This window comes from Nesoenas mayeri (assembly GCF_963082525.1).
Source record: "Nesoenas mayeri genome assembly, chromosome: 2".
Taxonomy (NCBI): Eukaryota; Metazoa; Chordata; class Aves; order Columbiformes; family Columbidae; genus Nesoenas; species Nesoenas mayeri.
Window position 1 is genome coordinate 93,364,124 of NC_137543.1, and position 26,927 is coordinate 93,391,050.

At 40.8% G+C, this 26,927-nt stretch overlaps 1 protein-coding gene across 1 annotated transcript in view; it reads right to left on the minus strand.

Annotated features, from left to right (window-relative positions):
* The window catches only part of NEDD9 (neural precursor cell expressed, developmentally down-regulated 9), a gene marked incomplete at its 5' end in the record, with an annotated part of 38,213 nt that overhangs the window by 9,598 nt on the left and 1,688 nt on the right, over nucleotides 1-26,927 (minus strand). The window contains one exon of the mRNA XM_080364168.1: nucleotides 11,647-12,087. Within this exon, the coding sequence (XP_080220294.1) occupies nucleotides 11,647-12,087 (441 nt within the window). The remainder of the gene's footprint in view (nucleotides 1-11,646; nucleotides 12,088-26,927) is intronic.

The following is a 26,927-nucleotide window of genomic DNA, read 5'->3' on the forward strand; positions in this document are numbered from 1 at the left end:
TGACTCAGGTAGATTTTCCTGTGTGGAGGATTGTTATCCAGTAACAACATGTTCTGAGTGATTTCATCATAAAATCCTCTACAAATGCTGATCTGGTCTGCACTGAGTACAAGAACGTTTCCTGTCGTACCTCCACTCCCTTCCCTTCCAACACTTTGCATTAGGTTACACACACCTCTGGACAGCATGTTCCTAGTCAATTCTGAACAGAAGCAGCTCATCAGCAAAACCTATCTGGAGTGAACATTTTGTAATAGTAATTATAAGAATAGCCACGCTATTTGCCAAAGTGAAAATGTGGAGGATTGTTCTGACTCTCATATCGCCAAAACATGACTTTGCATGAGAAGCCAGAACATGTGGCCGCACTGCTTCTGCTGAATGAGGAACAGGGAGGGAGGTAGCTGGGTAGGTGAAATAAGAAACTTACCAAACCAGATATTTTTAGCAGTAACTTTTGATTTCAGATATTCAGCCATAAATACAAGAATTGAACTTGCTGCTTCTGAATGGAATGCTCAGCCCTTTCAACACATTGTTGAATCATTTTTTATGGTTTTGAATGTCTGATGGCAGTTTAGTTCTGAAGATGGACTTCAGAAGGAAGGGGAGGTGACTGCAAAAGTAAAGCTCCCCTTCTCTCACTTCTGGAACAGGGATAGCTGCCCCATCTGGTACTCAGGAATTTATACCCTAAAAAACGTCACTGAACTTCAGACCACATGAGGATTCTTTTTCTTTTTACCTCTTCTAAGAATGCCTGTGGTCATCTGAGTTTAAATAATCCTGCACTGCAAACCAGCAATTTTCTTTGTTTATGAGTTAAAGGAAACAGATGGTGTTCCCACAAACTCTCTAGCCCAACATTCTCAAAACATCGTTAACCACTTAATCCATGCAGAGCAACTAACAGGGATCAGGTTTGGCTCTGGTGAAACATGTAATGAGCCTGCTTCCAACTTTCAGTACAACAAAACAAAGACAACTGAACAGAAAGTTTGTTCTGTTCTTGCTGAAGACCATGTTCTTCCACAAGCCGTTACTTGGGTCTTTTCCATGCCAATGGCATGTTCCTAACCAAGAAAAAACAGCTGAATGTGCATGTACTTTGCAAAGTATCCAGACCTGTGGTTCATTAAATCCCCCTTCCTTAAATATAAGAGGAATAAAAAGCCCATTCTGTTTCTTCTAGGATTAAAATGGATGTTGGGCTGCAGCAGAGAACATTCCTAACTAAAGCAGCAATAAGACAGTTCTTGGGCTTACAGTGGATGCACAACACTGTAGTTTGCGTTGTTTAAGAAGGACAAAGAGCAAATAAACCCTGAAGCCAACAGAATTACTCTGAATTTATGGCAGCACCTTGGAAGGCACAATTCAGCCTGTTTCCATGAACAGCAATGCCCGATAAGCAGAATGATGGGAAACAAGTTTTGTGGAGTTTTACAGGTGAGAGAACTGAAGCAGGTGGCTGTTGCACCTCTGCAACACCCTGCCCCAAACCACAGGGAGATAGGGGAGCTGAGAAGGGCAGTCTGATATTTCCCAGTGTGGCCTTTTCAACTCAAGCACCTATTGATGGCTGCTGAGTGCTTCTAAAATAGATCAGCGACTTTTGGAGGTGGAAAAGAATAAGCACGTGAGGTAAATTTTATAGATTTATTTTAAATATATATATAAAAAATATATAAATATTTTAAATCTGGATGAAGATTTGTATTAAAATGTTTCCTCCCATGATGCTTTCCTCTTCACTCCATAGATAACTGTCAGCAGTTGATGAGCTGCTACTGCCATCAGCTGCTGCTAATGTCATATGTCAGTCCTGTATCTATTAAAATCAGCTGTACCTTACCCTGGGAAGAGTCTTGCACTGGAGGAGGCTAAGTGGTGCTGCATAAAATGGGGTTGTTACAAAGCTTGGATGTGGGTGAAAAATGAATTAAAATGTAAGTGAAAGAGAACATTAGTTTTTTGTGGTAAAGTATTTCTGTAAATTAAATACAAAACTCCAGTTGTTGAAATTCTGTTCCTAAGCTTCTTAGGTGGATATATAAGTCACCTGGGCTCTCTTAGGCTTGTAAGGAGAATAAAATAGCGAAAGAGAATATGGAGAAATTATAAGAGCAAATTAGTGGAAAAAAACCTATCTCCTGTTCTCTTGAACTTCTTGTCCTTTAGAAGTTAGTGGTAGGAGCCATTGAACGATGCTGGATCTGGCAGTGAGCCACCTCTCAGCCCTCCTTTCTGTTTTGCTGCATGTATTTAGGAAGGTAGGTATGTCTCCTTAATTGTTTTTTTCTTGGGAAAGGCTCTGTGGCTAAGCTGAACTGCAAGAAGTTATGTTAATGAAAAGAGTCCCTCAGGTAATCTGGGTATTTGAAAGAACATGGCTAAAACTCTGTCCTTTTTAAAGAAAACACATAGTGTTTCCTCTTCTGTCTTTTGCATCAAGATTTTCAGTAACTGATAATGAATTTCCTGACAGTAATACCTATTGTATCACTCAGTATTGTCTGTTGTAAAAGAAAAGCAAAAAGATTTTCATGAAGCAGTAGCCTTGACTTACTTATTTGCTACACATAAGACACGTTTCCCAGTGGTCAGGGCCTAAAGGTTGGGGTTTCATTTTCACATGTGCTAAGAATACTCGCTCTCATAAATGTTTGCTTTTTTAAGTTGCTATAGGTCTTGGGATTATCAAATCATCTTTTAAATCTAAATAATGTATGAGCATCAGGTCACCATAAAATGTTCTGAGTATTTTCTGCTGAGACCGAACTGTTGAAGAGCTTTTGATCAAGGCTCACAAGCTGAAAGAGGGAAGGAAGCCTATAGAGTTACTTGTAATGCACCAGGCTTGCAGCTGTAACTATGAGTTGGTTCTAGTGTTTGTAAGGCAGGAGGAAATGGACAGAAATGACTGTACTTTCTTTCCTGAGCTGAGTTATCAGCTCTACTGTGTGGCAGAAAGAAGCGCTGTTATCAACACACAGTGACACTGCTGCTTGTCTTTGATTGGGTGTTCCCAAGTGAATTTTCTGAGAAGATCAACAGGTGTGAAGATAAGGATATGTGACAAATACTACCCTGATACAGAACTGATTCACAGTTTTTGATGCTGTTTCTGTCTTTGAAATACCTGCTTATTTTCTTTATGTCCCTTTGTTCTCCAAGATCTATACCTATGAAGATCTGTTTTTCTGCTGTGACTGTATGTGCTCTCAGGGCTAAAGCCTGTCCAGATATCTCTGATTCGTGGTGTGTTAAATTAAAAATGCTTAACTTTGCAGGCTCAGGGATTTAAACAGAAACTTTTAAGCGTGGCTAGGAAGTGCCTCATCAGTAGATGTCCAGAATTAAAAAAATGCCTCCATGGTATTGTAATGTAAATAACAAGAAAAAAATGAAAATTTTTCTCCTTTTGAGATGGTATTGTTTCAACCAGATTTATGCAAGCTTTGGGCTGCGAGTCTTCAAGATGTGGAGCAGAAGTTGTGAAACTGATTTAAAATAAAAAATGTGAAATCACGAGCTAGGTTTGATTCAAACCTTTAACCGCTGATGCGTGTACAGCCAACTTCTTTGCAACTCACTTAATCCCTACAACTTCTGGTGTGAACCTTCCCTTTTCATTAACCAGCACGCAAAAGCAGGTTAATTATGCTATTTTTCAGTTTTGTATTTTTCCTAACTCTAATATGCAGGTTATTATCTTTCCACATGACTTTTTCTTTTTTCTTTAATCTATGGAGTTATATTATCAACATATATTCCAATTAGCATAAAATGACAGGGCTATGTTGAGTTTAGGGGAATGGTGCTGACTTTATTAGCGGTAGTTTTGGAATATGGTGTTGAATTTATGCTGGCTGCTGGTGTTCGTGTTGACAAACTAAATGGAGATACAAAGGTCTATCTCTCTACAGACCTTACTGGATGGATGAGCAGTACAAAGCACAAAAAAGCTCAACAGTTGTGTCACTGACATGATTTTACTGCTTTTTTAAAAATTTCTTTTAAATATGCTTTTGTGACCTGATCATGCTCTTACATCAACTGTAGGGCTTTCTGCCAGTTGTGTAATGAGCAACACTTCTGCTTGCTTCAGGGGAACAGGCTCGGTGCTGGCTGGCCTTGAATTGCAAGGCTGACTGGGAAGGGGTATTTCCCAGGTCCTGGCAGAGTCATTCTTGCTTACTTAATGTTAGTAAAAAGAGTCAAACCAACCCTTCTGATGATGCCCCATTTTTTGAGAAGATGAGAACAAGAGAGATTAAAAACATACCCATTACTATTATATTACAGCATTTTTAAGAGAAGTATGAAAGAAGATACTTGTCTAATACTCTGAGAGTTTTACCAGGGCCATCCCCATGACAGTTACTCATTTTTAGACAGACAGTGACATCACTATTTCTGCATGTGTTGGCCACCATGGCTATTGAGCTGAAATGTTACAAAACTGATGATAAAACAGGCATGCACTCTGAAATAAATGTCTGTGGATGGATCTCATGGAGAAACAAGATCTCCAAATTATTGTGTGATAAGTTCTTCTTTTGGAGAAATATGTTTATCTGATAAAACATTCTCTGGAAACCTGTGAGTAAATCTGAGTTGGAGTTTTGATTAATGAGAAGTTATGAGTTCAGGACCTCAGCACTTTGGTATCCTACCCAGGATAAATACTTAAAGCAGTGTATTGCTTTGGCTGTCCCAGTCTGGGTAGTCTTACCATTTAAAAAAGGTTGTCACACAAAGAACCATTTGGCAAACATGCACTTGTTTTCTATGCTGGTAACCCTATGGCTGCCTCGTGTCAAAGACAGAAGCCTAAATGTAGGGCAGGTTTGGAGAAGGAGAGGAAATGAAGAAAAAAGATGAGAAGATGAGGTGCTGAGACAGGGCAGAGAGCAGTCTTACTGTGGTGAATGACATGAAATCCTAAAGACTCACAAACAATAAATCAGTTTGTTTCAGTCCAAATGACCCGTTTTAATTCTTTTGAGGAGCTACATCTGATTTCTGTTATTTCTTCCCTCCTATATTGAGTTTCTAGATGGAAAGTTGGGGGGAGCTTCATTTGGGAATTGAGGTAGGGTATTTCCATGACTTCTTGTTTCCCTTCTTTCTTCCATTAAGACACTCCTCAGACCAGTTTCAGTTTTGGTGAATTGGCATTTCACAGTGGGTAAAAAGAAAAAAAAAAAAAAAAAATGGTTGAGAGGAAGTATTGCCAAAGAGTTTCAATTCCACAAGAGTGCTCTTGGAGGTTCACTTAGGCAGAAACAATGGAAGTGTCCCTAAATCATATAGGTAGGGAACTATGTTGCTCTGAGAGAAGCAGACAAAGAAAGTCTTTTATCAGGAAGAAGCTCCATTTAATTTGATTTGTAGAGGTTCTTTGGCTCACGAACTATATTCAGGCTCCATTTATATACGAGTTTTTCAAGGCAGCTGTACAGACAAGTGCTCCTATTAACTGGTGTTTAGATTAGCATAGCTTGCTTTGGCAAGTTTGTGGATGGTACAGACACCTTTTAAACAGATATAAACTCTATCCTTAATTGTCTGTTGTGTCTATATAATTATATACCAGACCTCAAGTCAGGACTGATTGTGCATATAAAAAAGTAGTGATGGTAAGACACAATGGGAATATGTTAGTGTCTTCTAAGGATTAGGGATGGACTGTCTTATGGAAAGTTTCTGTTTCCTAAGAACTTAACTACATTAATTTGACTTTGATTCCATTCTAATGATCTGTTTTGGGAGAAAGCTGTAATTTTTTTTTTAAATTGATGCAATATTACCACTGTATTTAAAAAAGAAAAATGCAAACATTTCATCTCAGAAATGGAATGGCATTCTGATGCTAACTAGTTTTCCTCTGAATCAAAACATCTACAAAAAGCACGGAATGATTGCAAAGCCTCTAGATTTCAATAGAACTCTGTTTTCTGACTGCCAGCAACCCATCTCCATCTATCCATTCTTATCTCCAGAAGCCACACTTCCTCCTTATGATGACATTCACTTTTTGAACAATCAGTTTTCTACTCATGTTTTTGTAAAATGCTCTGCTGTTGCACTTCGGTTTTAGTACTTACAGGGAAGTTTAGACTACCCAAACTTAGCGTTTGGCTAGTGTGTTTTCAGATGTAACCGAAAAGTTCAGTTAGGTTTCTAACCACCAAGAAAGAGGCCATAAGCTCACAGTTTTCATTTTATTATTACTTTTTTTTTTTTTTTAACAAAGGTTTGATCCTACACTTGTGCCTGTGCAGGCAGATTTGTGTCCCTGAGGACTTCAGTTGTTGGATGAGATTGCAGGATTGGCCTTTTCTCTGATACTACAGGGGAAAAATGCATGCGTCTGGTCTACAAATAGAACTGATTAAAAAGAGCCCTGTGCTCAGGGAGAAACAAGGAGTAATGTTGAGCTCATATGTTTGCTCAGCCTAATAAAATGCAGTCTTTTTCTTAAAATACTTCTCTACAAATCACATCAGTGACTAGTGCTTACTCTGACTTGTGGATGAGGGTTTCTTCACTCGGTGGTTTTCATGGAGACTACTGAAGACTGATTAACTGCACAGGCTTTTTATCAGTAAAATGGCTTTTCTCCTAAATATGTCACATGAAAAGTTACAAGTGAAAGTCCTGAGTCTAAGGAAAAGGCTGTGTGCTGTTTTTACCACTGAGTTTGCATTCAATTTGAGGAAATTTCATACTTTAGAGTGTACTTCATGGAACAGAGCACTAAGTGTTGAGGTATGTGGTACCATTCCTGCTGCACTCAGCAAATTTGCTGTGTGTTCAGCACTTCTAATGCTGAAGCAATATTTTGTTATAAGGGATACAAGTCCCCAAAGTAGAATTTGTAATGTGAAAGTGGAAGAGGGACTATAAGATGATTGTTTGGGCTACTTAGGCAAACTATAACACAGGAAACTGTGGTATTTCAAACTTCAGGTTAAATGCAGACTTTATTCTATCTTGACATGTCAATACATTTTGCCAACGAACTAAAAAATATTAGATATGCTCCTGTTCTTTTTGATGACAAAATGTATTTGCTACATAGCTCTTTACTATGCTTAATGTATGTCTCTTCTTCTTAACTGTGAAAATAGGCAAGAAAAAAGATAACATAAAGGCAGGCTTATTTCTGGCGCAAGTATTATGCAGCTGTTAGTGCTAAGACAGTACTTGTTTAATTGGAAGGAAAAATGTCATAATGTGGCTAAATGGCTTCTGTTACTGAAGTTTATGCCAGAACTGTCAGGGTGGCGCTGCTTGTGGGGTGGCGTTTCCACTTTCTCATGGATTCATCCAACATGACTCTAACATCAAGAAAGACTAGGGAACAAGGTCTCTTTCCTTAGCTGTGGTTTACCCAAACCTCTTGCTGAAGGCAGTGAAGTCCTGAAAAAGGTGGAAATGGCAGGATGGTGGGGTGTAAAACCTACCATCTGTCACGGGCACGTTTATACTCAGAAATAAACCAAGGATGTTTGCGTGTGAATAAGAGTTCCTTTCCTATTCTGCTTTATCCGTTTTTAAAAGGTGGGTAATTCTGAGGGTTTCCTGAACTGCAAAGGTCTAGTTCAAACAGACCAACAAACAAAAAAGCTGATGTGTTCCAAACTGGCTTTAATCACTATTTGCCTGAGTTTGTCCATGCCTGGTGGGAGCTATAGTTCAGGGCTGGTAATCCCTGCAGTGCAGCCTCTTCCCTGGTTGAACAGCTGTGGTGCATCAGCCTCATATTCTGTTTTGTGCTGATTTCCCTTGATCAAAAGTTCTCCTAAAAGCTTCTGGTTCCTATAGAAAGCTTTCAGAATTTGTCAAAACAGTCTTCCAACAAAGCAATGTTTCCCTTCAATATTTTGGCCAATGCTGGTTTTCAAGGTGGTGGGGACAGCTCAAAGGATCAGTTAGGGGTGACACCGAACCAGAAAAAGAATGTTTAAATTACAGTGATGACTTTTTTTTTTTTTTAACATGTAGCTTTCCTTAGTTTAAAACTCATGTGTGAACCAACGATTAATCACAGATGCCAAAGAGACTTTGTGCCTTGAGAGCACCTTTTCCAAAGGATGTTCTCAAAGCAGTCTGCAAAGAATGAGTTCTCTCATAATTACCCCACACTTTTTGCAGATGAGATTGTTGAGGTGCAAAAACACCTCTCAAGGCTATATAAAGTCTGTGGCAAGAATAAACCCCAGGTTTCCCGAATGTCAGATGTGTCTAAAGGTTCCTTCTCTTTGCTAGTTGCAACAAAAGAGAGTAAGTTTGAAGGCAGAACATAGAAAGAATTAATTCTCAAATACAGCCTTCATATCTTTATGTTACTCATACACTCTTCATACATAGGGGTGTAACCATTTTGTGACTAAACTTGCAGTACAACTATAGAAGCTTGAGGCTAACCAAGGCTAATTTTAAACCATCCCTCATTATCTCAGTCATTTGTAGGGTGAGTTTTAGAAGGTGGTATTTTTATTTGATAAAAGGAGACGATAGGCCTCTGTTGTCAACAACTAGCTTGGCCAGAATAAATTCATCATTGTAATTACCTGCCTCAGGACTCCTTTTTGACTCTTTGCTTTGCGGTTCTGGCCAAGGAGATGCCTTACCTCAGTGCAGCTTTATAACACGCCTGTTGTTGATTTACTGTTGCTTGAGGCTAGATAATTCCTGCCTGACAGCAGTTCCTAAGCTTTGCCTGTAAAACTTGTATGGCAGCCAAACCACACATTTACACAAAGAAAACAGGCAAATGTGCACAGAAATGGATTGGATAGAAACTGCTGCTGGTTCTGCTTAGAATGGTGTCTAGAGGACACGGTCCTCTCTAGCTACTGCTTTGGGAAGGGAGAAGGCTTATGTACAGGACAACTGCATAGTAAAACCCTTCAACATCCTTAAGACTGCCAAAATGCACAGCTTGCTAACCAGCTCTTTCTGGTGACAGAAGAAAGCAGAGTGACTCAATGAAGCCATTGGGGCAGGTGTCACAAGTCTGAGAAGAGAGATGCATCATTTTAGAAGTCAAAGCAAAGGTGCTCAAGATTTCCAGCTTTCCTTAATACTAGGGATTGTTTTTACAGATCCCTAGAGGAGGATTTGGAGGACAGACTGTTTCCTCAGACAAAGGAGATGAGGGCTGAAGTGCTTCCCCTTGATTAGGCTCTTCTTTCACAAAGGCATTAGCAGATAGTTGCAGCTGTAGCAGTAAAAAGCAGTTTTGCAAGTTTAGGATGACAAAGAATGTTTTGCCTCAGACTCTTCTGTTACTAGTAACCCTACAGTTCCCTTGTCTGTCATAGTTTCTATCCCAAATGGCTTTTTTTAGTGTAGACTTGAGCAGTTCCAAGGGACTAGACACATCCTTGTCTCTGACTGAAGAAGGACACTGCCATGAGGTTTGCCATTCAGCAAGCCTGCCACTAATACACAGTGAATGCCGAGTCTCAGCATTCTTAAGCTAAATAAATTTAAAGTTAGGACTACAGCAGTCTTATCATAGGTAATGAGAATTGGTTAGTGCTAATCAGGTTGGTAGCTACTTTGCTGACAGTAAAATGCTTTATAAATGTGTGTGTTCAGTTTATTCTACAGTTGGCAGCGTAGCCATTTGCTTTTATGCAGCATAGCTGACCTTTTGTAAGTTGCAAGGAATTAAATGAAACAAGTTATAAGTCAGTCAAGTAAATGGTCTTAATTTTCTAAAGGTGACTTGAATTCAGAAAAATGCATATTCAAACCTGCTGGAAAATTTCTGGGCAGAAACTTACAGAAAACAGATGCTTTAGTGCCTCTGAGTTTTGCATCTCAGCAAGAAGTTTGTACTTAACTGAAATATTTGTTTTAATTTTCTCAGTGTATCTAGAATTTTAACACAGCCCCTGTAGCAATCAGGTTTATGCAGAATGTCCTGTTAGTTTCAGTGGAACTGGAGGAGGTGGGAGGGAGAAGAAACTTTGCATACAGTTCAAATTTTTTTTTTATTTTCAGGCTTACACTGTGCAGACTACACACACAGTTGCATTATGCTACGTAAATTATGCTAATGATCATTTAGGCAGGTCAGGTCCAAAATTAAAGTATATAACACTTATTCCAAGGTGATATTTTGGGCTTCACAAAATTGTCTAGAGCAGCTCTGCAGTATGGTGCATCTCCCAAGGCCCCAGCTGGCTAGCTCAGGCATCTCTGCAGGGTGCTGTAATGTTTCATGCAGACACACACTAAAATGTGATCCCTTCTGTGCTGTCCCATCAGTAGCCTATTTACCAGGTATCCACTAACTGCCTTGAAGGGTATGTAAATGCTACTGTGGATAGGTAAACTATACTAGTCCTGGAAAAGATTTTAGTATATCTAGTCTTTATCACTCAAGTTGGAATGATTTCACAGATCTTTTTCTCTTGCTCAGAAGGAAAAAAAAAAAAATCCATTTTTCTCATCAAGGAAAATGAAATCATAACAAGGAAAAATTAGAAGATGTCTTCCAAAGACCTGATATGAAAAAGTCTGAGTTGAGGGTGAGGTGATAGAAAAACCTGAAATAGACTGTCTTGCCAATCTAAATTAGGAGATGAAAGTTTAAACCAGTTAGAACTTCCTAACCTTATCTGCTCACGTAACTTGGATAAGTATACTAGGCTTTAAGCTCTAAAGGTAAGGAGGATGCTAATAGATGGAGCTGTTGAGCTGGGAATGGAAAGACTGTAGGAACTTTTTGGCTTGGCAATAAGGGGTCTGGAAGGCCAAGAGAATCTCCTTCCTCCCTTGAGGACCTTCCCTAACCCTCTTCAGCCACCAAGGCACTATGTGCCACCTGAGTACCTTGGCAGGTACCCTGTGAAGGTAAAATGAGGGAGTGACAGGAGATGGAGAGAGCCTGAGCGGAACAGGAGGAATAAGAGGGGGCGAACCCACAAAACACAATGCCCCTCACTGGAGGCTCAGGAGCTCTCAGCTGCTCCAGTAATGGCTGCATCATGGAGCTGCTGCAGCTTCCACTTTCAGTCAAGAAATTTAGGTGTAGATAAACATCAGGTGGACCTTTATAAACTTCAGGTTCAGTATTAAAACATCCCTCATTATCATAATCTTCTTGCTCCCTCACTTTTCCAAGTATGGCCCTTGTCTCATCAATCATTGCTTTCTCGTTGTAGTTTAGACCCACTGGAACTTCTCCAGCAAGGCAGTACATCATTTTTAATTAAACAAAAATTACTTGGTCAGACTATGTAACTGTTCATTAATTTGTGGGAGAATTAATCTTACTGCAGCAGCTCTCTTTTGAGCATGTAATGCAAGAGTGCCACAGGCCAGGAGTACTTCAGCCTCCAATTGTGTATTTCCCCTCACCTTTAGCAACTGTGGTAGCACAGCTCCAAAACGCTCTACTGTGTATCTCAGTTTTGAATCAAGCAAGCTGTTAAGAACTGGGCCTTTCTTTTCCTTCTATAGTAGTAAAGTTACTGCTGTAACTTTATATATTTTATGTATGTATTTATCGTTCCTGTATCTTAAGTTCACAGGCTATCATTAGACATTAACCATTTCACTGGTGGTCAGCAGAAGAGACCTGCATTGGAGCTATGACATGAAAGCAAATGCACGCACCTTGTTAGTCGGAGCTGGACTGTCAATACATCTTTGCATGGAAGGTGGCACTTGATAAACATCTTGTCCCACTAGACCATGACCAGTGGGTATTTGGTAAATTCCCTGATTCAGGTGGGAAGGTGGCACTTGGTAGACAGGGTCCCGTGCTGAGGCATGTGAGCTTGGCACTTGGTAGATCTTTTGCTGGTTGAAGGATTGATGCACCAATCCTGAATTGGACATATCCTGGCCAGAAGGACTGTCCTGTACCACTGGACCTATCAGGAGTTTCACACGGTTGCCTGGAACAATGCCTTGCCGGCCGTGTAAGGAGCAGAGCCACCATCCTTCAAGACCTTCGGTGTTCTGTTCTATCACCGTCAAAATGTCTCCTTTGCGGAAGGCCAACTCTTCTGCACATTCGGGGGTGTTATCATACAGGGCTCTTGCCATAAGATTCTGTGGAGAAAGAAGCGCAAGATAAACGAATGAACAAACAAGCTAGAATTTTTCTACAACTTTAAGCATATTCGAAGTGGAGAGAAACAAGCTGAATTCGAAAAAAAGGTGTGCAGGAAATCTAAATGACTTGGAAAATAACACAACACAGGATTCTTCTGTCCCAAGTGGGAGAAATGAGGCTTACGTATTAACAACGCTCCCGGTCAGAACTTTCCAGTAATACCAGGTTCGATACAAGCTCTGAACAGACAGGAAGCTGTGAGAGTTCTGCTCTTGACATTGAGATATTCTTCCTCTGATTGGGGGCTGGTACTTTCATCTCTTGATGTCAAATGCCCTATTAATGGCTTTGTGTACTGCTACAGCTAGCTAGCTGATACTTAAAATTAAACTTGAGCAAGACCCTTGGGTACGTAATTGAGAGCAGTTGTTTCCAAACATTTTCACATTTGCAGGGTCCCAAAAGACTTGTCAGTAGAGTTGCAGATTCCATTAGTGTAAAAGGAGCAGACTGGATTTTCTTAGCTGTCACCTGCAGGATCCTTAAAATCAGGCATCTGTAGAATACCTGGTGAGAAAAACAGGCCTAAAATACAAATTGACAAAATCTCACAGTTTTTGAACTATGTTGCTCACTTTGGTATGTAGCTCTGTGCCTTCTCATCCTTTCTGTGAACTTCCTTGGTGGCACAGTGCAGTACAGCATTAGCGTAACATGTAAAAAGCATCTTCCTGCTGCTGCCTCAAAACCACCACCACCACCACCAAAAAAACCCCATAACCTCAAAGAACAAGGTCCCTCAGTCACACTTTCTGTAGAAATACCTTGAAGAGAACATTATTAAAAAAAAATAATGTGCCCAGTGAGCCCAGCTGGAGTCAGCCTTTGCTGTGGGAAAAGCTGTACCACTCTATGTGGCCCTGTCCTTATGTTAAGAGCATAAGAACTAGGTACCAAACATTACCATAGTGTGTGTCTGTATGTAACTTGAGAGGAGTCTAAGGGCAGCCAAGGAGTGTCTTTGAGCTGTGTCAACATACTTTAAGCATTCTTACATGCATTTGGCTTGATTATGTCAAGTGGAGCAGTAACTTGAATATAGGGAGCTTCACACTGGTCTGCTCTGTGTTGATATAAGACTGTGGTCTGTGAGGTAGAGATGTGTTACTAACAGCACTATATCCTCTCATGGATCGAACCAGCTCCTTCCCTCTTTCTTTGCAGGCCTGTATGGCACATCCAGTTCTGCATAATCACCCAAACTTAGGTATTCAATGGAAAGTAGGCAGCCTGACTGTACGGACATTCTTGGATGCCTCACAAAGGCTGTGAACATTTAATTTCTTAGCTCTGGTGATGTTTCCAAATGTGTTGGCAACAACTGCTCTGTGCCTGCCTGCTTTTCAGTGCAGGCAGTCAACAGAGATAGTTATAAAGTAATCGTAAGCACTTGAAAATATATAGGGGGCCCTGCATTTGGAGTGTTCTAACTTTGGATGCAGTACACAAACTGAAATGGTGCTAATCCATGGTAAAATAGGATGTGCAGCTGCCTTGAAGATTTATCTTCCCTCTGTTAAAGACAGAGTGTCAAGTACCATTTAGTGGTTTTTATCTGTCATATTTATCGTCATTCTTGGATATATCAAAACTTTTTTATCCCCCTCTGCTTATATCTTTATCCATTAACACATACTGATGTTTTCACATAATCTCTGTGCTTCATCAAGACAGCAGACTTCCATTTGACCTTGCTCAGTTCAATTCTTAAGTGCAGCATACAGCCAGGAGGTTGTAGGAAGAGCTGACTCGTGGATGGAGAAAGGGGAAGCTCGGATGTCACATAAAAGGTAGATGAATATGCTTTTCCCAAGACGTGGTCTTGAAACAGGGTGGATGAGATCAGTCTTCTCTTCTCTGAATGGGGGATCAGCTTTCAAACACATGAGAAACATTGGCTTTGCCTTTCATCAGCATCATTTGTGAGGGCAGTATAAATTGAGCTTTGGCTTGGAAAAGCAGGACCTCCATTCTGAACTCCTATGAAAACAGCAGCACCAGGGTTCTCCACTCTCTCTGCATGTCTACTCAGCTCATCTGTCAAGAGCACTCAGAAATGCAACTAGAGATAAAGCAGGCAGCAATTTTGTCCATGTCTTGGCAGAACTGTAAAACTGCTCTTTAGCGTGGTCTCTTCTTGAACACTACATCTCTGCTCTTGTCATGTTGACCTGGGTGCTCAGCTGAGCCCAAGGAGCTTGTAAAATAAAAGATCCTGTATATTCTGCATGTTCAAGTTGACCACTTATCCTTCTACATTTCTTTCTAATGCCTCTTTCACAGGTGAAATCTACTAACATGACCAGCTCAGCCTGTGCAACTGACTATTCAAGAGAGACTTTTGCAGAGGATGTTGTTTGAAGAACGAGGAAGATTACAGGGAGGACACAAAACAAGCAGACTAAATTAATCATAAATGCTTATTCTTCTATACTTCAGTGATTAAAGGTGTTTGAAAAGCCTGATTAGTGTCTACAGCAAAGCAATTCTCAGAACAAAGCTGGAATGGTGCTAGAATTAGAGCAGATAAAAGTTCCCATATGAATTTTTTTCCCAGTTGCTCATTATCTCTGTCCCAGTGACTTTCTCACCACCTGGTGTGCAGCATGTTAATACTTTCTGGATGTGCTTCAAGAACTTCTTTGCTGCAAACAGCTTCAGATTCCCGTTGTCAGTGTTAACTCAGGCACCAGCATGTGAATTACGCTAATTGATTGCCACATGTTTCACAGCAATTTCCCCAAGGCACTTTAAATAGCCCAGACCATGCCACCAACACCAGTTACTGATGGGGCAGTGAAGCAGGCAAAATATTCCTCTAAATAAGCAGTGGGACCAGAAACACTGAAACCTCTTGCTTGTTGCCAGCAACATAGGCACTGTTCCTGCTACAAAAACCTTCCGTGCCTTGAGTATCTCCCTGACTTCATTCTTCTTTCACAGGATTTCTTAATATGAGCTTCAGGAACAGTGTTACCGTTGCTTTCATTACTTGGCTGAGTCAGTCCTGAGAAAATTGGTCACCACAGAAGGCCACCAGGAAAGTTTTTCTGAAAACCACAGAGGTACCTTTAACCTGCTGTGGTGATCAAAATGGAAATCTGCTTTTCCACACACAAATAAGTCCTGATTGAAGACTTCTCAACGCTTGTGGGCTTTATCTGGATTAATGTGACAAATGTAAATTTTGGATACTGCCGGCATCATAGCTCACATCTTGCAATGCTCCCTGTCACTGGTCTCATCAGCCAGGGAGGACTATCTGGAATTAGTTGGACTTGCTTTTGGAGTCATGGATCTGTCATTCATCTATCTGTGAAACAGGCACCAATGAAGCCTATGGGAAGTGCAGTGGTGACCTTTTTGTATGACTAACTGGTAAAAAGCCCTTGTTCATTTCTGAAATAAATTGGCAATAGCAAAAGGGCTAAGGAGAAACTTGTCTTGGAGCTTGTTTTGGCAACGGGCAAGTTGCACAGAAATTGTTTTATATTTCTAATACAAAGAGGGGAAAAAAGGGGGGGCAGCAGATTCAGAACTATGAACTTAATTTCTGTAATGGCGGAGGAGAAATTATCTGATCATAGATAGGGAAAAAATTTGGTTTGCCATAAAAATCAGCTGTGCTTCGTAAAATGAACATACTGGCAGCTACCACCTTCTTTTTAATAAGGTCAAGGATGAGTATCTCTCTTGCTTTCCTTTGGCTGAATTAGCTGCATGATGGATGGATGCAGTGGTGCTCTCTTCAACATCTGAAAGTACCTGTGGTCTACATACAGCTCCATTCTCTTGAGCCTGCTGTGTTTCAGCAGCCATACTTCAATTAATGAGTGCTTCTCTACAACTAGTCATTGACTGGAAAGATTCAGTTCAGCTTTTGTATCCTCAAGCCTTGCTAGTAATGCTGGGACGTTTGGAAGTTGAAGCCAGGATCAGGTCCCCACTGTGTTAATACTCTGTACAGGCAAAACAACAAAAAATCCATTTGTTCTCAAGAAGCTTAAATTTCTCTTAACATGGGATTCTTGAGTGCAGTAGAAAGCATCTTCTGTAAAATCACTGGCAAAAAGAAAAAGGAACTTTTCCAGTCTTTTGTTAAATAAAGTGGTAGCCCAGCCATCAGCAGGTGAAAGTGAAAGGGAGCCTCACCCTAATGAGTGCTGCCTGGGGATTTCAGCTTGAACCTGCAGGATAAGACTCAGCACTTTGATGCCTTGTGTCAGAAACTCTCTAAAATAATGAAAACTGAAATAGATTCTAGATTAAATGCAGAGTACAGTGCCCATGGTCCCAACTGTCTACATGGGTTGAGATGAGTAAAATTTTCAAGCTCTCTCTAGGTAAAGTGGACCTGGGATTTGAAACTTTTATCTGAATTTGCCTTTAATGCCAGCTGCAAATCCATTTGATAAATGCTGGAATGGCGTAATTCGTATTCTCTGCACACTTCAGATTTTGATCTCTTTTGTGTCCAGGATGCATGTTCTATTAAAACTTGACTGAGAGCAAAAGATGCTGTCCTGAAAGTTGTTAACTGTTCTACCTGTAGAACCGTAAGCAAAAAATAAATAAATAAATTCAAACCATTTTTCTTCTTGGATGCTAAAGGGGTTACAGGCCAGATTCAGATCCACAAATGAGGTCTACTATAGAACAGTCAAAGGTGTTTCCTCTTTTTTTAACCAACTGCAATTGATGGTTAATGGACCTGCAGCTGTATAAAGATGCATGAAAGTGCTTTGAAAATTATGATCTGTTTTGGTTGGCCTTCCCTGCAGTGAAGGGAACTGATAAAATTCTGTAATTTGTGGCTTGGAGGATGAAAAGATTGTTTGTTGATGAGGCTGAGTGGCAGAAGATGCAAGAGTTAAAGCAAGTGGTGGAAACGTCCACTCTTTCTGTTAGAGTAAACGCATCCAGTGACGTGGGTAACAAGAACGTGTGAGGTGCCCAAAGCCACAGAGGCAAACGCAGGAATAACAAATGACACGCTGTGAGATTAAATACAATGGACTCTTTAAGGGCTGAGTGTTACAGTGCCAAGCTCCTAGTGCAGAGCTGCCGAGTTGACCCCTCAGCCAGCTCTGTAATGAATGAAAGCTGGAGGAAAAGGTTCAACCAACCGTAAGCTTGAAGAATTTTAGTTGCTTCCCTCAGAGGTGCAATATGAGGATGTTGCAGAGCGTGCAGGATTGTGAATACTGATCTTTGCCCTGTGCTTAGCTGATGGGGTGTGTTGTTCTGTTCTGCTTTGTCTTGTTTTTAAATATTGCTTCCTATATGTAGAGTTTATGTGAAAATAGAACCAGGGAAATCACCTCTGCTCTTAACTGAGAAAGGGTGGGACTTTTTTTCTATTATTGGACAAACTGCTTCTTAAAAGGTCAAATGGCTTCTCTTCTATGTTTAGCTAGCTTAGGAGAAGGAAGGGAGGAACAAAGGAAGGAAAGGTGGGGGGAGAGACACCCCAAAGGAGTTGTCTGTGCTCAAACCACTAGATTCATTGTGGTTGGATCACTTTTAATTATTCATCACATTTTCATATGGATTCCCCTGTTTCCTTTTGATTTTGCATTACTATTTTTTCCCTTTAGGTTTCTTTAAAATGAATCACTGCTGTTCCAAAGTAAGCTTAAGCATTTACATACCCTTGTGGTTTTAATAGGCCTAATAGTAATAATTGGCCTGTGAGACCAAAGAACCGAATCAAGAATAGAGTTTTATTCTGACAGAAATAGTTTGACTGCAAGCAGTACTGGTAGAGGAGAGAGAGAAGTTCATGCTCTGTTGTACCTTGTGAGAGAAGGGCTTCAGTGCAAGAGCCATTGGACAGTTTAACATTGGGGCTTTTTAGCTCCCATCTCCTTTTCTATTTCTCCCTGTCACTGCCCCTGAAATAAATAATTTCTTGTGCTGTGTTTGCAAAGAAAGAAACTATTGAGGCACAGTAGGTAACAGGTCTATCTACAATAAGCAACTTTCCATGAAGATTACTTAATACAAGGCAACAGAAATCACAGAATAAGACAGTCAGCCTTGGAAAATGTCTGTTGCTGGTCTCCTCAAACCTGGAAGAGGGCAACATGAATGGCACAGGCAGTATCTAGCACACACAAAGCCACACTGGTAGGCTCTTAGACATGTCCCTGTGCCCACTGAAATGAAAAATGGACTGCAAAATGCTGTCTTGCTGCTTGTCTGTAACAGCCCCCACATGCGTTCAGACCTGTAATGGCAAACTGCCAGCAACAAGCTGTGTGCAGGTATTTGCTTCTCATCTGAAGCTGACAGCTACATGGAGGAGGCAGGAAGTGCTGCCACAGCAAGTATGACAGAGCTTGCTGCACTACCAGAGTCTTGCAGTCACCACAAATTCAGCAAGAGGTCTCTGAACGGCCCTTAGTGTCTATTTCAGACTGTGGGCCTGCCTGCTGGCTCTGGGAACTATGAGCTTCCTTGGCTCACAGCTAATGATAAAAGAGGGAGGAGCCTGGTTGCAAATGTTCACCATAGTAATGTTTCAGTTGACTCTTACAAGCAGAGTCCACAATTCTACTTTTTAAGCACTCTCTTGCTCTCTTCCACCTAAAAGTAAGGGGTTTTTTTTGTGCTGACACTTTTCTGGTCAAGTGGTGCTAGTCCTGCTGGATGGAAATTAAGGTAGTTCTCCATGTACAGATTTGGAAGGTTGATTTACAGCTAATGAGAGAGTGAGCTGTGGGTTAACAGCCTGAGCAGAGCCCTGAGGAAGACAGGTCTTCATTCATCCTAAGTATCCTTGCAGTCTAGTCCCATGTGTCTCTGGAACAGACTGCCAGTCATGCTGAAGTATGCCAAGCTGCCTGGAAGTTGTGATGTGGAAAACTTTGGGTCTGCATGAGAGAAAGGAAAGTGTCTTATTTCAGTGCTCCAACATGCTGTCACAACTTCTCTGTCTGGCCTGAGAGGCCTGAATTTCAGAGTTTGCTTTGTGTGTTTTTTGTTTTTTTTTCTGTTAGCATGGCCAGTTTTGCAGAAAGCTAATGATGAAAAATGGGAATGTCCCCTCCTTACCGGATCACACTTGGATAAGCTAAACTAGGCATTATGGCTGTCATGCTCTGGATATACTGCCAATTTTTGCAGGCACAATACTTCCTGCAGCAGGGGTGCCATGCAGGCAGAGAGCAGACCGACTAGGGCCCAGGCACTTCACACTCCTGCTCAAGATGCTGATGTGGTCCAGCAGGTCACCCAAGACTGGGATCCAAATGTAACGTGAACATGTGAGAGACTGAAGGCTTTCTCATCTGAGAACAGTTTCTGTTTCAGTATAACTGTTCCATTTTAAGCAAATAGGAGATATTTGTGTGACCAGTTTTTTGTAGGCAGCCAGCAAAGTACTTTGCAAAACTGAGGCACAATGGTGACCCTGCAGCTTGGGAAGGAATCCAAACACATGAATCCAAAGGAAGAAATTAAAAGAGTAGAAAAGGTGAGGAAGAAGGATAAAAGGAAAAATGTGAAAATGAAGGTTAGAGCAAGAGATCCTAACCGAAGGTTTGGCCTGTATGAATAAAATACTTCATTGTTCTGCACTGAGTACATCAGCTTATTGCTGTGCCTGACACTTCAAACTGGACAAGCGAGTTGAAAAGAAAGTTTTCTGGTTCTGTATCTATAAGCAACAAAATGATAACTCTACATTGGCAAGAACAACAATGAGCTAGGCTTCATTGTTCAGATTATATTGTTTTGTCTCTTGAGTTTTGGGTTTTGGCTTGGATGCTTTTATTTTATTTTAGTTAGCAGGGGTGTGGGGGTGCTGCTCTGCTTTCCTGGGCATTGCAAAGGTAATAACAGAAATACAATCTTAGGTCAGATGTTAAATAAGGTGTTGATTTACCCCTTCTGTTTCTGATGCAGTGAAGGATAGATTTAGCACAAACACCACTTGAATCACATAAAACCTCTGAGGTGTTCAGTGAGCATGTAGGGGGAGTTTAACAGAAGTGGCAACTCCCTTTTACTACATAGCAACCTCCTGTTTGGAGTCTGTGCATTGAGACGCAACAGGTCATAGCTACGCTAGCTGAGGTAATACTCTTTCACTCAGCCCTGGGGAACACCCCTGAGGTTAATGCACACTGCTCCTGTGTTGTCAGACCACCCACCCTGTGTTGGAGCTGTCACAGAAGGTACATACAGTTAGCGACAGTAACATTTATACTGAAGCAGAGCAGGGATCCACTGATGACATATTCTGATCCTATTCCCCACCCCGGCAAGTTTCTGGGGTTTTACAGGAGTACTGAAAATACCATTTTCTTTGCTCTTTCTGGGAATGCAAACCACATCCCCTGACTTACCTTCAAGACCTATTAATACTTTGGGAAATTCCACCACACCTAACTCACAATTTTTTCTGTATATGCTTTACACTTGTAACCAGTTTCCTCTCCCCCCACCCAAGGAAGGGTGTGATCTAGTTCCATGACTTTAAAAGGCCTTTTAAAATCTGTCTGAGGGCTGTGTGCCTTCTGTGACATCAACAGGGAGGGGAAAAAAAAGGAAAAAATAAAGCATGCAAACAATAGCCTTAGAGTAAATATGATCTCACTGTGATTAAACCGCAGTACATCAAAATCAAAAAGCAGATGGAAAACCTAACCTCTTTCCCTCAGGCAAGCAATTAAAAACTTAATGAAAGGAGATCGGATGTTGAATGCTTAAGAATTGAAAGAGCAGAGCAGACAAAAAAAAAAAAGATGGAAAGAAAAAATCCCGAAACGTGTGTTTTGCGTTCTCAGTTTTCCATTTTCTGGCATTTGCAAGCAGTCTTCCCCAGACAAAGTTTCCTTAAAAAAACCTCCTCCTCCCAGATTTAACCCTTCTCTGTGCAGCTCTGGGTACACAATCATAACTTGACTGTCCACAAATCACAGCTGTGTGGACTTAGGACCTCAGTATTGTCACCAACTTACTTCTGTCTGATATTTTCAGCTTTGGAAAGTATGATTTTTTTAAAAAAAAAATTTAATCTAGAACTTAGATGAACTGAGATATGCTCTCCTTTCCCCAAGTCTCTCCAAATGTTCTCCACAGAAGGAAAAGCCACTCTTCTCTATCACTTTAGTGTCACCTATCTGGGATACTACACAGCAGCTGCAACTTGGGATGCCCTTGGAGTCCAGCTTACTGACAAATAATAAGCTTCAGAACTCGTGTTTCCAGGCTCCTGCCAGCCCTCAGCAGGCTGGTGGGGAGTGAGCTGCCTGTGAACCAGACACACTTGCAGGGGAGCAGGGCCTGGCTGGCAGGTGAGGCTCACCAGGCCCACTCAGGATCTTCTCTGTCCCACAGGGCAGCAGCCAAATACCAACAAGCCTCTTAGAACAGCTCAGTTTTTGGCAAGCTGATGTCTTCTAGGGAAGCACACCCCTAGGGAAAGGAGAGGGAGAGTGTGCGGGTGCATTCTAAACGGTTATGGTTACCATGCTGCTTCTCAGATTGTAATGCAACTTTAACTGTACTCTTGATTGCATGAGAGATTGGTCTGTGCAGTTTCTCGGCTGCAAATGAGATAAAGCAGTATAAGCAGGGAGAGAGGAAAAAAAAATAAAAGATATCTACTTGTAAACTAAGGCACTTTTATAGCAGTAAAAACTGGTTTATTACATGAAGTATTTAAACTGGATGTAAAGTCCATAGGACAAGGGCATTCGTGACACTATCTACTGTAAGCTGTATGTTAAACAGAGAGTGCACACTTCTAGTTGTTTTGTACTTCACCCTCTGGATCAAAGAATTCCTTTGAAAGAGAATCACTGAATTTTTATGGTCTGTATTTTCCTCTCCCTCCTCTCTAATAAGCAGGAATTGGAGGAATTGAGATTTACTCCTAGGATCCTTCAGCATTTTCTAAGATTTTTTGTTGCTAAATGATTCACAGTATTGCTCCTGCTAAAATCTTCCAACTTTATTGTGAATGAGGCCTATGAAAGAAAGGGCCTCTGAGCTGCTGACTGCATTCCTGTAGAGTAAATCCATTCTTATTACTCTTCCTTTTCCAGGCAGGCTAATCCAGTGTGACTGTGAATGAAGTATTTTTAAAACAAATACAAAAATAGAAAGGTGAGAATGGGCCTCATCCCTATAGAGAAAAAAATTACACATTTTTTTTGTCATGCTATGCACTCATGTTTCTAGGACTGCAAACTATAGCTTTAGCAGTCCTGTTTCTTGTCAAACGCAAGCTATGTCTAAATCTGCTGTGGAAAAATGAACTCCTTAAAATTAAGACAGTTTCCACTGCTGTAATGTCTAGACCAATAGGCAAAAGAAAAAGGTCTCCTGCCAAGAGCAGCCTGTGATAGGCAGCAATATTCAAGGGCTGTACTCTTAGCTGCTATAAAGTGATCCAGCTTCACTGATATAGTTGCAGCCATTTACAAGTACCTCTAAATGCAGTTTCACTTAGCAGTAGCCTGACTTAAAAATATTGCTGAATACATGCCATAAATATTCTTTGGTAGTAAATTCCCAGAGGACTGTCTGATCACTCCTACTGAAGATCTAGCATAAAGCACCTTTCAGAGTACTGTTATAGCAGGTAAATGTCCATTGCTGGCATGGATGCTCAGAGAGCACATATTGCATAAAGAAGTGTCTTGAAAAGTGACTTGCACATTTACGATTACAAACATCACTGAATGTGGGGTCCTACAGAGGTGTGTGGACTTTAGCATCTCAAGAAGTTTAGCTACTTGTCTTCATCAAGCGCAGCCAGAAATGGGGACTGTAGAAGATAAGGATTCTCCACCATTGCTGCAGCTAAGATGGACACCTCTGCATTCTCCTCTTAAGTACTTACGTTGCTTTAAAAATGAAATTAAACTCCTGATTGTGGAGCCAGGTGGGTTCCTAACTGCTGTTCATATGAATGAGATTTAAGTACTTAAATGTCTGTGATAAGCTAGTCCAAAGAAAATAAGCAAAACAAAAGTGACTTTAGCTAGGCCCCTAAGTGACCTAAACCCATCTAGTGTATGCAAGCCATTGCCATGCCCCTGACATCTTTGATAACAACAGTTATGACAAGGAAGAAGCCCTATGCTCCAGTCATGGTTTCTGATCTTTGTAAGCAGAGAGGCACAAGGCTGTTTGCTCTTTCCAGATGCTGAGGGAACATCCTCTTTTCCAGCACTGCTATGCAAAAGCAGGACATTAATTTGACTGAGGAGTACCATGAGTGCAAGCTCTCCACGAGAAGACAAATAGGTTTCTTGTCTCCAGTCATTACTAAAGTTGACTAAAGTAGCCAGTAGGTACACCCATTCCAGCAGTGGTGCACAGAGGTGTGTGTGACTCAGGAGAATTGACTTATTTGAACTTTTACTTGGGTCACCAGATGCACCTGGCCTTGCCGCAATTACTCTGGTATTTTTAATGGAGCACAGGCAGTTCAAAATACAGACTTCTGAGCAACAGCACGTAGGAGTTCAATGTTCAGAGATAAGATATCCATGCAAGTGTAATCTTTTCTAACCCTGCTTCTTGTTGTGCTTGAAATCATAAGATTCCAAAGGTGAGTTTGTACATGGTCTTGTGAGTTGTGGTCCAACACTTAACAAGTTCACGATAATGCTTTGTGAGACTTCTTCAAAGGCTAGCCTGCATTTTGCAAAATGATGGTTATCGGCTTAGAAGGGTTGCAGAAGTCTCCTGAATCATACTCTAAGTTTTCCTTTGCAGAAAATATTTCCATAAAGTCTTACTATTAGGCAGTCTTCCTGCTCTCTGATCCAGTAGGATCTCCTCTGATTTGGTGTTTTGATAATATGGCACTGTGTGGAAAGACTAATATTGAGTCAAGGTACCTCAAGGTAAACTAATAGTTCAATGTGACTGCAATCTCCAGCAGGATCTTAAAAGCACAAGCAAACCCCCCAGACTGGTATCCAATGCCTCTTGTACTATCTACCATCAAACTGAATTGGAACTATCAAAAAATAGAAGGAAGACTGTTAATGTGGCAGTTCTGTTTTGTCATCATATGCTGGGAACTACCGGACAGAGACAGATTAGACCATCAGTTTCTTGATGAAACAGACTTACAGCTACATCACTTGTGAGCAGCTGTTAGCATAAAAAGACAGAATTTTAGAAATTATGCAAAAAACTCCATGCTGTTTGCTGTAATGTGTTTTGATGGCTGTTTTTCACCCTCTGAATCAAGTCCTGTAACATCCCTAAGCCTCAGCATCTCCATCTGTAAAACACAATTTACAGCACCTTGCTATCCTACCAAGTCTTGGGGGAGAGCAAACAAATTCTGTTGTGGAAGTTTCTCAAATACCACAGGTACTGAGGCAGTTACCTCTATTAAATATACAAATACATACTTGATTCAAAATTGGAGGCTCATAAGCAGTACATAAGTCTATGGGGGGGTGGGATGGGGAGGAGAGTGGGATCACACAGAGGCCACAATGCAGAAGAGCGGGAGTCGGAAAATGACAGTGGCCTTCCAGACCTCAGGAAGGAACCAGCCCTGCTGCTACATCTAACTAGTGCTGCTGCTGATTTAGGTCTGATCCTGTTAGACTTCTACCACCTCCCTCTGTATGCACACAGAGGAGAGAAAAATTAAAAATCTTCTATTGCAAATTCATCACAGTAACAGACATGAGACAAACTTGGATAGTTTCTTCCTTTGTTGCTTTGTTCCTCTCGTATTACCTTTTTACAAGGTTTTACAGTTCCTATTCACTTCTAAGTTAGACTATCATCCTGCAATTGCTGAGATAGTGTGGGGTGGTGGGAAGGAAAACAAAGAGGAATGTGAGGAATAAGAGAAACAGAGAGGATTTGGTTAGTAAAGTACAGGCAGTTCTTTTCCATTGACATGGCTCAACACTTAAAGCCTTTCATTGCCAGGGTTACAAGCAGCTTTTTACAAGCATTTCTGGTTGGGCATATAGTATTTCTTCCTAGTGACACTATTTTGTTTGTCTTGGCATGCAGGCATTGTAATCAAGTCTATATATTACATGACTGTGCCTTAGTACAAATGGCAGGCATTTCAAACCCTATTTACTTAGGTTTCTTCCTTGCCCAACAAATTGTCTAAAAATAGATAATTAAGACCTCATACTTTACATTTACGTCATTCCTTTTGGCTTAAATGAGGTAAGAAATGTAGGGTTTTTTCCTCTCCTCTTTCAATAACTGTTTAGATCTCTTAGTAGACACATAAGTCCCCCTTTTTTCTTCCCTCTCTTTTTTGTTTTGCTTGTGAACAGCCAACAAGCTACAAAAGCCCTTTATGATAATGTTTTCCCCCTTTTGCTTCTTTCACATTTCTATTGCCTGAGATAAGAGCACTGGAATCCCTGGCCAGATACAACCTCTCCCATCCATGTTCTTCTCTGATCATGGTAACCCACTGGTATTTCTGTTCCTACATTGTAGCTGTAACTGCTTCATCCTTGGAATCACAGTCTGGCTTTTGTTTCAGAAAGGGTTGATCCTACCTTCTGGGACAGAATCCTAGAATAGCATCCTGTGAGAACTTTGTGCTGCAGTTTTGTGGTAGATGCAGATTTAGTGCAAAAGGATGCTGTTGTCAGCATGTGAAGAACCGGGGTATTGCCATAATACAACTGCATTCCACAGAAATTAGTTTCTTAAAGTAGCTTTGAGACAAGTAGGACTAATAAATACTCACAACCAACATACAAGTATTTGTTATGCTTAACATTTCCTATGGCTCAATTAGAATAACTTGTGTTCCCTGATGTACATGAATGGCAGAACAGGACCTAACTTGGAGTCATATTGGTTTTTGTGTTAAACAGTCACATTCTTACTGAATTGCACACAGTGCATAGAAGATAGAAGTGTAGAGACATACATAAGATAAAATTCTGAACTTGCTGAAATCCACAGGAATTTTCCCACTGGCTTTCAGAGGACTTAGACTTGAGTATTATGTTTGGAAGAGTGTTCAAAGAGTGGGATGGACAATAAAAGAAACTTAAGCAAAAGAGGAGAGTCAACCAGTTTTCGAAACCTTTATGGGCAGAGGGAAAAAAAAAAAAAAAAAGCAGGCTGAGTAGCAAAAAGGGTTTCAAGACCAGAAATGACCTCGGGTTTAGTCACACTGAAAGTGAGGCCATGGGTGATGGATGCACGTACTCAGGGTCTCACATACGAGTCAGTTCCTGTTCTGTGTAAGAGTTAATACTATAACAAGCATCTCAAACATTTCATTAAATGAAGCCTTATGGACTATTACAATGAAAGTAAAGAATGACAGGCCTCAATGTAGCACCAAGAGCAGTTAAAGAGACCCAACTCTGCACCTGGAAGTTAAGTCACCTTTAAAGTAATGGTATGTTCCCTGGCAGGCCATGAGCATGCTCTGTTCTTTTATTTTCTGCATATGAAAGAAAATAATGGAGACTGAATGAGGTATTTTCTTCATATGTTACTCCAGGGATAAGAAATAGATCTAAGGATGTTTGTCTTAGTTAGAGGCCAAACACCTAAGTCTTCGTGTGTGTCTTGGTTTGTGTTTGGTGTGGTTTTTTGGTTTGTTTTTGGTTTTGTTTTTTTAACGGCTTGTTCTTTCTTCATCTATCTTTCTCTGTCTAGAATTATGTAATTGCAAACCCAAACCAAAATGTTTATTCCAACCAAACAGGGCAGAGGAAACATTACAAAGCAGGGAAGACTTCCCTCTTTTGAGTCATCTTATCAGTCCCTATTCTTGCAGTGCCACTGAGCTACA